The sequence below is a fragment of the Odocoileus virginianus genome, chromosome 2 (assembly GCF_023699985.2).
Source record: "Odocoileus virginianus isolate 20LAN1187 ecotype Illinois chromosome 2, Ovbor_1.2, whole genome shotgun sequence".
NCBI classification, from domain to species: Eukaryota; Metazoa; Chordata; class Mammalia; order Artiodactyla; family Cervidae; genus Odocoileus; species Odocoileus virginianus.
This window is the reverse complement of record NC_069675.1, coordinates 4528249-4540783: the sequence shown is the minus strand read 5'-3', so window position 1 is coordinate 4540783 and position 12535 is coordinate 4528249. Positions and strand designations below refer to the sequence as shown.

Genomic DNA, 12535 nt, shown 5'->3' with positions numbered 1-12535 from the left:
TTTCTTTCTGACAAGACTGTGTAATTACAGAAGGTTGATAAGGAAACAGAAAAGAAAAAAAAAAAGATAATTATGCTTTTTGAGTCAAGAACAATTATTCATAGCATAGGACCCAGATTTTACAAACAGATGTCCTTTTCCATTAACCTGTCATTTGAATCAGTGGAGAATGATATTAATATTAAACAAGGTACAGGAAGTTGGTTTCAATATGCAATTCTGATGTGATTTCTTTTTGAGACTTCTGTTTTGAAGGTTATGGGGAAAAGGCAAGCAAAACTGTTTCTAAGTCACAGGTTTTGTATGCAAACCTTTATTTTCCATCTGCTGTGGTGGTTTTTTCTTCTTTTTATCTTCATAAATTGGCCTCTTCTTTGGCAAAGAGTCTTTTGATGGCACTTCAACACCTGAAGGATAAAATTGGAAAATTTCAGGGTTTATACTACTGGCTTGTCACCTAAGAAATACTATTTAAGAAGGTAACATTTTATTCACCTCAGAGATACATACCCTAAAATATAAAGAACATTCATGGAAAACCTTCTTTTCAACATAAGGTATTTTAAACATGCATTAGAATTTCATCTTTTTGGTGTCTAGCTCTTTGACTTTTGACAAATGCTTGTAGTTACACAAGTACCATCATAATGAAGATGCATAACAGTTCCATCACCCCGGGCTGCTCTGGGAGGTCACTATTCACATCCTTAAGCTCCTGGCAACCAGTGATCTGTTCTCCATCCCTTAAGATGTTCTCTTTCCAGAAAGTCACAAAAATAAAGCTTTACAGTCTGGCTATCACTATAATGGATCCAAATCATCCTCGTTACTATATGTATCAATACTTCGTTTCATTTTATGGTGAACAGCAGTCCAATTCATGGACGGACCACAGTCCGTTTATTCAATAGACAGCTAAAGGACATGAGTTCTAGTTTTTGATATTACGAATAAAGCTGCTATCAACATTTGCACGTAGATTTTTGTGTGAACGTTTCTCTGGGATACACATTGTGGAATGGATGGGACATTAAATACATACAACTGACCCTTGAAAAACATGTAGGTCTGGGCTGCCAACCCTCCATGTAGCTGAAAATCTGCATATAACCTATAGTCAGCCCTCTGTATGCATGGTTCCAAATTCTTCAACTCAACCAATCACAGATCGTGTACTGTTGTATTTATTATTGAAAAACACCCTCACAATTCAAATCCATGTTGTTCAGAGGTCAACTGTATTTAAATCTGTAAGAAACTGCCAACTGTAGTGGCTTGACAATTCTGCATTCCCACCAGCAGCATATGACACTTCCAACTGCTCTTGCCAGCTTTTGGTAGAGACAAATGCTGGGTTTTTAAAAAATTACATATTCTAATAAATGCTTAGGGATACCTCATAGTGGTCTTAATTTGAATTTTCCTAATGGTTTCCCTCATAGCTCAGTCCGGAAAGAATCTTCCTGCAATGCAGGAGACCAGGGTTTGATTCCTGGATCGGGAAGATCCCATGGAAGGAAATGGCAACCGACTCCAGTATTCCTGGAGAATTCCGTAGACAGAGGAGCCTGCCAGGCTACAGTCCATGGGGTCTCAAGAGTCAGAAACGACTTAGCAACTAAACCACCACCAATGGTGTCGAGCATTCCTTCCACATGCTTACAGTATCTCAGTGAAGTGTCTCGTCTACCTTTTGCCCCTTTTCAAATAGGATTGCTTTTCTTGTTGAATTCTGAGTTATCTTTATATATACATACACACACCATTTTCAAATGTGTGATTTTTAGGTATTATCTTTGATATTCTCTCAATGGTCTCTTGAATGGCAGAAGCTGTTACCTGGACTTCCTCAATTTTATGATTTTATCCCTTTTATGGATTATGCTTTTGAAGTTGTAACTAAGCACTCCCTGCCTAGCACAAACTCATAATTTTATGTTTTCCTCTGAAAATTCTTCAGTTGTATATTTCACATTTAAATCTACAATCCATTACAAGTTAAATTCTATATAATGAGTGGGACTGAGGGCTAGGTTTTTCGTTTTGAGCTTTATTTTTTGCACATAAATGTCTAATTATTCCACCATCACTTGTAGCAAACACTGTATTTTATCTACTGAATCATCTTTTCCTATGACACAAAGAAATGCAAAACAGCAAAATGACTGTCTGAGTCATTAGCTGTGAAAAGAAGAGAAACGAAAAGCAAAGGAAAAAAGGAAAGATATACCCATTTGAGTGCAGAGTTCCAAAGTATAGCAAGGAGAGATAAGAAAGCCTTCCTCAGTGATCAGTGCAAAGAAACAGAAGAAAACAATAGAATGGGAAAGACATTGGGAAAGAGATCTCTTCAAGAAAATTAGATATACCAAGGGAACATTTCATGCAAAGATGGGCGCTATAAAGGACAGAAATGATATGGACCTAACAGAAGCAGACAATATTAAGAAGAGGTGGCAAGAATACACAGAAGAACTGTACAAAGAAGATCTTCATGACCCAGATAATCATGATGGTGCGATCACTCACCTAGAGCCAGAAATCCTGGAATGTGAAGCCAAGTGGGCCTTAGGAAGCATCAGTACAAACAAAGCTAGTGGAGGTGATGGAATTCCAGTTGAGCTATTTCAAATACTGAAAGATGATGCTGTGAAAGTGCTGCACTTAATATGCCAGCAAATTTGGAAAACTCGGCAGTGGCCACAGGACTGGAAAAGGTCAGTTTTCATTCTAACCCCAAAGAAAGACAATGCCAAAGAATGCTGAAACTACCCCACAATTGCATTTCATCTCACTCGCTAGTAAAGTAATGCTTGAAATTCTCCAAGCCAGGCTTCAGCAATACATGAACTATAAACTTCCAGATGTTCAAGCTGGATTTAGAAAAGGCAGAGGAACCAGAGATCAAATTGCCAACATCCACTGGATCATCGAAAAAGTAACAGAGTTCCAGAAAAACATCTATTTCTGCTTTATTAACTACGTCAAAGCCTTTGACTGTGTGGATCACCACAAACTGTGGACAATTCTTAAGAGATGGGACTACCAGATCACCTGACCTGTCTCTTGAGAAATCTGTATGAAGGTCAGGAAGCAACAGTTAGAACTGGACATGGAACAACAGACTTGTTCCAAATAGGAAAAGGAGTACATCAAGGCTGTACATTGTCACCCTGCTTATTTAACTTCTATGCAGAGTACATCATGAGAAATGCTGGGCTGCAGGAAGCACAAGCTGGAGTCAAGACTGCCGGGAGAAATATCAATTACCTCAGATATGCAGATGGCACCACCCTTATGGCAGAAAGCAAAGAAGAACTAAAGAGCCTCTAGATGAAAGTGAAAGAGGAGAGTGAAAAAGCTGGCTTAAAGCTCAACATTCAGAAAACTAAGATCATGGCATCCGGTCCCATTACTTCATGGCAAATAGATGGGGAAACAGTGGAAACAGTGACAGACTTTATTTTTGGGGGCTCCAAAATCACTGCAGATGGTGACTGCAGCCATGATATGAAAAGATATTTGCTCCTTGGAAGAAAAGCTATGACCAACCTAGACAGCATATTAAAAAGCAGACACTACTTTGCCAACAAAGGTCCATCTAGTCAAAGTTATGGTTCTTCCAGTAGTCATGTATGGATGTGAGAGTTGAACTATACAGAAAGCTGAGCACCGAAGAATTGATGCTTTTGAACTGTGGTGTTGGAGAAGACTCTTAAGAGTCCGTTGGAATGTAAGGATATCCAACCAGTGCATCCTAAACCAGTCTGAATATTCACTGGAAGGATTGATGCTAAAGCTGAAACTCCAATACTTGGGCCACCTGATGCAAAGAACTGACTCATTTGAAAAGACCCTGATGCTGGGAAAGATTGAAGGCAGGAGAAGGGGAAGACAGGATGAGGTGGTTGGATGGCATCACCAACTCAATGGACATGAGTTTAAGTAAACCCTGGGAGTTGGTGATGGACAGGGAGGCCTGGCGTGCTGTGGTCCAGGGGTCGCAAATAGTCAGACACGACTGAATGACTGAACTGAACGGAACTGATGACACAAAGAAAACCTGACCAGACAGACAATTCTGTTCTGTCCTACTGACCGATTTGTTTACCCTTTAACCAGTAGCACACTGTGATTGTTGCAGTTTTACAGTCAGTCTTGAAAGTGAATGCTGTGAGTCCTCCAAGGTTCTTTCAAAAATACTTCGGTTGTTCTAATTCCTTTATCTTGAAACAGCTGACAGATATCCACAGAATATTCTGCTGTAATTCTGACTGAGATTGCACTGAATCTACGAATCAGTTTGGGAACTGGTATCTTAACAATATCACATCTTTGGCTCCGTGAAAGCAACATCTATTTACATAGGCCTTTGATTATTTTCATCAATGTTTTACAGCTTTCAGCATATAGATTCCACAAATACTAGAATTTTAACTAACTATTTCAATTTCTTTTATGGGCGAGTGCTACTATAAATAGTACTGTTGATTTTATACTGTTAGTATTTATATGTTAATTGATAGCATATAGAAATACAGTTGATATTTGCATACTGGCCTATCTATAATCTTCTTAACCTCACTCACTAACTATAGGATTTTGTGGGGGATAGACTGCATGGAATTTTCTACGTAGACAACTGGCATCTATGAATAGACAGTTTGTTTCTTTCCAATCTGTAGGCCTTATTTTTTGCCTAACTGCCTGAATCACGACATTCCAGACCAATGTGGAATGATTGTGATGAGAGTGCATATCCTTGCCTTAATCACAATATTAGAGTTTATTAGTTTTCAGTCATTTAAAAGTAAGTGTAATTGCATATTTTTTGTAAATGTCTTATATCAGGGAAGGAAGTTCCCTTCTATCCCCAGTTTGTGGATTCTTATTATATATGAATACTGAATTTTGTGAAATGATACTTCTGTATATTGAGACAATCATGTAGATTTTCTTTAGTCTATTAATAAGGTGAACTATTTCTTGATTTTTAAATACTGAACACCCCTGCACTACCAGGATAAAATCCACTTGGTCATAACAGACTGTCCCTAAATATATACATAAATATATGCAACATATAAGTATATTTATATAGTCGACCCTTGAATAACACAGGTTTGAACTACATGGATACTTGGACTCACATTTTTTTCACTAAATACTACAGTACTACAAGATCCACTGCTGGTTCAGTATGTGGATACAGACCGTGGATACAGAGGGCCAACTATAAATGTCCACACACTGGTGACTGCATGGAGAGCTGCCTCTGACTCCTAGATTGCACAAGGGGCAACTGCATTGCTGGAATCACACTGCTAATACTCTGCTGAGAAATTTGCATCTCTGTTGAGGGATATTGATCTAGAATTTCCTTTCTTGTAATGTCTTTGTCTCACTATGCTGCTGCTAAGTCGCTTCAGTCGTGTCCGACTCTGTGCAACCCCATAGAGGACAGCCCACCAGGATCTGCCGTCCCTGCGATTCTCCAGGCAAGAACACTGGAGTGGGTTGCCATGTCCTTCTCCAATGCGTGAAAGTGAGAAGTGAAAGTGAAGTCGCTCAGTTGCATCCGACTCGTAGCGACCCCATGGACTGCAGCCTCCCAGGCTCCTCCGTCCATGGGAGTTTCCAGACAAGAGGACTGGAGTGGGGTGCCATCGCCTTCTCCAGTCTCACTATGACATAAGGATAATGCTGTCCTCATGAGTTGGGTGATTCTAGAAGATAATGTTCATAACTGGCAATATTTCTTCCCTAAATATTTGTTAGAATTCCCAAGTGAAATCATAGAGGCATAAAGTCTTCTTTATTGGACATTTTCAGCTAAGCTGAAATGTAAAGAGATATGAGTATGTTTTAAATAGACACAGGACTATCTAGATTAAGTGTCTTGAGTTTTGGCAGTTTGTGTCTTTTAAGGAATGTGTACTTGCTACACACTCAGCAGTTACAGGCTAAACTATGGAACAGACCAGAAAGGTAACCTGCTGCACAACTCAAGGTCATTATCTGAAAACATCTGCAGATATACTCTCTTAGAACACATTTTTGAGCTCCATGAATAAGTTTATATATATTATTCTAGGTAATGAACATAGTAAATAATATTTATCTAACAAGGTGGCTTCAAAAGATATGGTCAAACATAACATGTAGTACTTCTTCCTTGAAGTGACTCAATGAGCAGACTTTAGAGGACCTTTAATCCCAGGCTAGGAAGTTTGGATTTTTTTTTATTAACAGACCATACAGAGCCCGTACGAAGGCAAACACTGGGCAACATTATGAAGAATAAAGAAGGAGACTGAGGCTAGAGATGCCACAGGAGACACCACCTCTTCCAAGCCTGTCCTAAAGACAGATGCCAAGTTCATAATTTTAATCTTATAGACACAAGTCAAACTACTCCATAAAATAGCATTTCCGAGACAGGCATACTACTCTTTGCATGGCCCCATCCCAGCCTCTCCATGAGAAGTTTGTCTTCCAGTCTGTCAGACACCCATCGGTTAAGTCCAATATTTGGATTTGCTAGTTGTACTCGAATCTGTTCTTTAGTTTCATTTTTTAAAAAGCTATTATCACCAGTTAAATATAAAACTTTCTGAAATCTCAGTCCTGTGCTTCTCCAAATTTACTGCTTCCACCTGAACATAGCACAGAGGAAGTCCCACAGATAAGTTAAACATCAGCTCCAGGACCTCCGGCAAGCTGTTCAAGTTTCCTGAGTCTCCATTTTTTCATCTATATGATGGAAATGAAGACTTTTATGAAGAAATAATGTCAAAAATGGCATCAGTTATATACTAAATACATTAATAAATGGTAGCTATTATTTTAATTATAGCATAAGCACCAAAATTACTGTAATATAAAACCTGTGGAAAGAAGGGACAGGACATAAAGAGAATTCCCAAAACATTCTTCTCAATGGAGCAAAGACACTATTTTAAATCATCTTACCTGTCAAAGGCACAATTAATGAAATGTTCATATTATAGAATCTAAACTAAAAGGAACTAAGTTCCTTGGGTAAACAGTTGATTTTAAGGTCTAGAGAAGAACATGTACAAGGTGAACTTGAGATATCTCGTGGTGTCAGAAAGCAAGGAAGGGCCCAAGAACACTGTAGTCAAATGAAAAAGTCACAGGGACCAACCTGACTGACCTCCTCCGAGCCAAAGATAGCATCTAATCAAAATATCCAAAATGTAAATAACTTCAGGAGATGAAAACATATCAAATACATAAAATTCCATTAAGATGAAGTGTTCTACATCCAAAACAAAATTAAACTCATTGGTTAGCTTTGGAGGTTGTGGGGACAGCAAATGATTATTTTGTAAATCAGTAAAGAAAGGGAAAGAATTAAGCATACTTCCTGATTTTCCTATCACAATTCTGCAATTCCTAATGAAATACAGGACATAGGCAATGATCACCAATTGGAATTTACATTATTAGATGAAAAATCAATGAAGTACTTCTGTAATGGACAAGGCTACCAAAGGTTAAACTCAATGATCAATCTTGACATCATTAGAAGCAAGACAACCAGATCATATGCCTACTCACATGAGGCACTGGGTGCCACACAGCACTGCTAAGTAGCAGCCCAACTGCTAGATCTAAAAAATTATAAGGTATAGAGAAATAAATTAGCCAACACCAGTAGAATGCAATTAGATAAATTCAGAACAGGGAAAATTCTAGAAAAAAAAATCCCGTATCTTGAACAAATAAATCAATCCATGCCAAAAACAGAGGGTGGAAGTAGTACCAATGAGAGACATGCCAACCAAATGCAATACTTGAATCTAATCTGGATCCTGATTTGAACAAATCAATTATAAACAATGTTTTGGAGACAAGTGAAAAAAAAAAACAGACATGAACAAAATCAAGACATCAAGGAACTCTGTTAAATATAATAATACACACTATACTATGTTAAAAAGGAAAATCTTATCTGTTAGAGACATATACTAAAGTAAACTGTGAGTAGAATAATACTGACTTCTGGAATTCACCTTAAAATACTCTGGGGTTGGATGGGGGAGGGGAACAAAACAAGAATGGTTAAGTGTTAAAACAGTGATGGGTACATGGGGACTTGTTTCACTATTCCATACTTTCATTTACAGAAATACTATCACTTACATGCAAACTTATCACAGCATAGAGTTCATCTCCTGAAATAATGAAATTATCTCACCTATTTACACTATTGGACTTTTTCATAGCCTTTTCACAGAAATTCTTCTGTCTCAATTCAATTCTCCTTTTGACCACTACAGAGATAACTGCTTGAGAGAACTCTCTGGACTGTTCAGTTAATTAAGAACACAACCTACCCTGAGCTTGTAAAAGTTTAAGGGTAGCTTCGGCTCTGGCTCTGGCTTCTCTCTGGGATTTAGTTAAAAGTTTCCCCTCTTTTTTCAAGCGTTCTTTCCTTTCCTTTTCTTTTTGCTTTTTCCTTTCTCTTTTTTCTTGTTCCAATCTTTCCTATAAAAGAAAACACAGCAGACAAAACTGTATTAGCTTAACAAATTACAAAATTTAAAAGCAAACATCCCAAATTTCTAACAAAGCTCTTGAGATACATGCAGAGTATTATGTTAGGAACTTTCAAATGAAAGTATTTTAAATGTTGTACATAATGAATATAATTAGTATCACATGAGGGTAGACTATGTGTTGGTAATGATGCAAAAGCAATTCTTGTCTATACCCGAGGAAATAAGGCAGGATTTTCTGTACTGATCTTATTATCTATATCTGAACAATAATGTAACTGAACTACCATGCAACTAAGAAAGTTTTACAATTAGAATGCTAGAGATGTGTCATGAGAAGAGGATTTAAGTAACACAGTGTCAATGTCAGCAACTTCACAAAAACACACCTCTTCTTTACGCTTGGCTTCTAACTCTTCCAGCCGTTTTATCCGTTCTTCCTCCTCTCTCTTCTGTCTTTCCTCCTCTTCTTTAAGCTTAGCCAGAGCTTCTTGCATAGCCTTAACTGTGGCTTTGCTAGGTCCTTTCTTCTTTTCTTTCTCCTTTTCTTCCTTTTCTCCTTTCTTTTTCTTCTTATCTTTTTTCTTTTTGTCTCCTTCATTATCATCTACAAAAAAAAAGAGGCAGAGTATTTTTAAAGTCATTTCCTACAACAGTGGTGAGCAAACCCTAGAATCCAGGGACTACAATGGGCCAGCAGCAGACTAAGGTCTTTAGGCATCAAGGCCTCCTGAGCACTTGGGAGCAGCCAGTAGCTCAGAACAACCCAGCTGGCTTCCTTAGAAGCCTATGATGTTGGTGTTACTCTGAGTTATCCTAAGGGATTCAAGAAGACAGCAGGATGCTGTCAGAAGGGAGAAGATACACCGCATCTAATGCTTCTGTAGGACGGAGATGATAAGAAGTCTACCTTAAGGGGACAGATATTAGGATAAAACACAAAAATACAAATATGTTCCAGGAACTCTACAGCATTATCCTAAAGAATTAAAGATTCTGAAGCTACATTCATGATGGTTCTCCTCAAAGATGCCTAGACAATAAGAATTTGAGAGGTTAAAAAGCTATGCCAATTTTCCCATCAAAAGCTTTCCAGTCTAAAAGAAAAATTATGTAAATCATTTGCTCTTTGTTTTCATTCTGAATAAGAGGGGGAAGTTTAACTAGATAGCTTTTTTTTTGTTAACTGGTTCCAGTACAAAAACATGGCTCACTATTGCTTAAAAGATGATAACTAATTTCAGTATTTTGCTTTTCCATTTCATTTTCATTTGAAAACCTGAATTAGGTTTTTAATAACAGGAGAGAATTCAGGTATCATCTCACACTGAGTTATAAAAAGGAACAATACATTTTTCATTAAGCAACTTCCAGTCTTCAGCAGCAGCAAAAAATTGTTTTCCAAAGTGAAATTCCACAAAAATCCTACTTTGTGTACAACTCATTTGAAAGATATTTATACTACATACATGTTTAACAACAAAAATCAATTGAAAAAGAGTACTTAGACTAATTTTTTTTAACACATCTTACAACTCAGTACCTTTATAACCAAGGATAAATAACAAAATGATTTTGGAGCATAACAATCAAAATTCAGATTAACTGGAGACTTCCCCAGTGGTCCAGTGTTTAGGAATCCTCCTGCCAATGCAGGGGACAGGGTTCAATCCCTGGCCCAGGAAGGTCCCACACGCTACGAGGCAACTACGCCCATGCTCCACAACCACTGAGCCCAAGCTCCTAGAACCTCCTGTGCTCTGCAACGAGAAACCTCCACAATGAGAAGCCCACGCTCCACAAATAAGGGCGTATCCCCCACTCACTGCAACTACAGAAAGCCTGTGCGCAGCAACGAAAACCCAGCACAGCAAATAAATAAAGGAACTAATTATGAATCCAAGCCTCTGACCCTTCCGCCAATATTATTACCAACCTTCTGCACCTGTGGGACCCTCTCCTTTCTCTTCAGAGGCAGGAGCTGCTCCAGAGTCAAGTGTCACTTTGGACTTCACAGCTTCCTCCTCAAGTTTCCTCTGAGATTCTTTTGGTTTACCCTGATCCTTTTTACCAGACTCCAGCTCTTCTTTTTCTTTCAGCTTCCGCAGTTTTGCCTTTTCTTCATCCCGTTTTTTTCTCTCACGCTCTTTCTTCTCTGCCTTCTTTTGAGCCACTGTCTTAATTTTGAAGGAGGAGTCATCATCTTCATTCCCACTCTCGACAGTAGGACCTGGTTTGTTTTTCTGATTCTTTTTCTGTCCTTTCCTGGATTGCAAAAATTCATCTGATTCATCACCACTTTCACCAGAAGAATGTGCTCTCATACGCTCTTTAATTCTTTTACTGTTATCCTCATCCTCTTCTGATGCATCACGCTTCTTATTTGATTTCTGAGCTTTCCCCTTCGCTTTTTTGGAGAGTTTATTAAAATCATCATCATCATCACTCCCAGAGTACACTTCCACTTTGGGTTTTGCAGTCTTTTTTGATTTTGAATCTTTTTCTTCCAATTCTTCACTATCATTATCTTCAAAACTCTGTTTTTTGCCTTTCTGTCCTTTCTTTTTCTTATCTTGTTTTGAAATGGGTTCATCTTCATTATTTTCTGTTGGCTAAAACATGTCCACTGTTAGAAATATTAACAGCATTATATTTTACTTTTTTTTAATAACTGAAGCTGTTCAAAGTCATGTACTTCATTAAGTACACACGGAAAAAACTATCAGAAGAATTTTAAAATATGGTTCTTTCACAAGAATATAAAACTCAAGCAAATACCAGAAGCTGGCCTAGGACTCAAGCACATCTCACAGTCATTGTAAGTTTTGGAACCCAGGTGCTCTGAAGTAGACACTAATCACAGTCCACCTCACTACCTTCTTCACATGGCATAAAAAACCTAAGGGGGAAAATTGAAAAAAAAAGTATCTACCCCTCTCTCATTACTCTGAGGCTTATCCAATTTCAAAGGATGGAAAGGAAATAATATAGAATATGGAGGTAGAGTTGTGAAATGTTGGATTTCCAAATGTACCAATTTTATAAACTGGCAATATAAAGTGAAACAGCTTTAGATTCCCAAATAAAGCATCTTTATATCTGTGAAAGACTTCAAAATTCATTATTGCTTTCCTAAAAACTGTTTTCCCCCTTTGGCATCAGCTAGAAACTTCTAACCAACATACATATATTGCTCAAAAATTTCCAAAGGCAGTCCCTAAAAATGGAGCTAGGAAGAAGCATGAACAAGTAACAGTGACCTGTACTCACCTTCACTGCAGCAGGTTCTCTGTCAGCTTTGACGCCTTGAGCTTCCCAAGACAATTCTTCCAGTTCTTTCAGGATGTCATCTTCACTGGAAATGGGTTAGAATACAGTTTGAGACACTGACTCAGTTTAATAAGTAAATTTAGCACCAAAGCTAAGAAAATTCAAATATATTTAAAATCTACTTACTCAAAGTCTTGTCTTTTTTTCTCCTTTTTCTTTTTCCCCTTTGCCTTTTGAGGTTCTTGCTCCTTGGCAGCACCCGCTCCTTCTATTTCTGCAGCCAAGGCATCAAGATCAATATCATCCTTGGCACTTAAATGAAAGCAAAGGAGACCCAAGTGTTACTCAAGACCAAAATAATATATCTACCACATTCACTTACAGAAAACATTTTTTCATTTTAGCATTTTTCATGCATTGGCAGCCCAGTGAAAAAAATTCACTTGACAAGTTCTTTCATGACAACACTTGGGTTGTATTTATTCAGACTCTCTGCATCTTCAATGAAGTCTGAGTTACACTCAAACCCAGAAAGAGTTGTAATGAGGAGCTCCAGGGAGAGAATCTAGGTAATCAAGAAAAGGAAATTCATGCTTGTATTCAAGTAACCCTAAAGAAGAAAAGAAAACTCACTTTTGCTGATACCAAAGTTTCTTCTGTGTGTGTGAATATCTGAATGGAGTTATTTATAAAATGAGAAGAACTTAAAAGAGAAAAATATTATTACTTGATTATCAGTA

The 12535-nt window shown here is 37.8% G+C and overlaps 1 protein-coding gene across 2 annotated transcripts in view; it reads right to left on the bottom strand.

Moving 5' to 3' along the window:
• Positions 1 to 12535, bottom strand: part of EIF5B (eukaryotic translation initiation factor 5B) — a 64761-nt gene that overhangs the window by 28194 nt on the left and 24032 nt on the right. For both annotated transcript variants that reach the window (XM_020904109.2, XM_020904110.2), the window contains exons 2-7: positions 11982 to 12107; positions 11796 to 11880; positions 10462 to 11137; positions 8915 to 9132; positions 8364 to 8514; positions 312 to 407 (exon numbers count right to left, since the gene is read on the bottom strand). In XM_020904109.2, the coding sequence (XP_020759768.2) occupies positions 312 to 407; positions 8364 to 8514; positions 8915 to 9132; positions 10462 to 11137; positions 11796 to 11880; positions 11982 to 12107 (1352 nt within the window). The remainder of the gene's footprint in view (positions 1 to 311; positions 408 to 8363; positions 8515 to 8914; positions 9133 to 10461; positions 11138 to 11795; positions 11881 to 11981; positions 12108 to 12535) is intronic.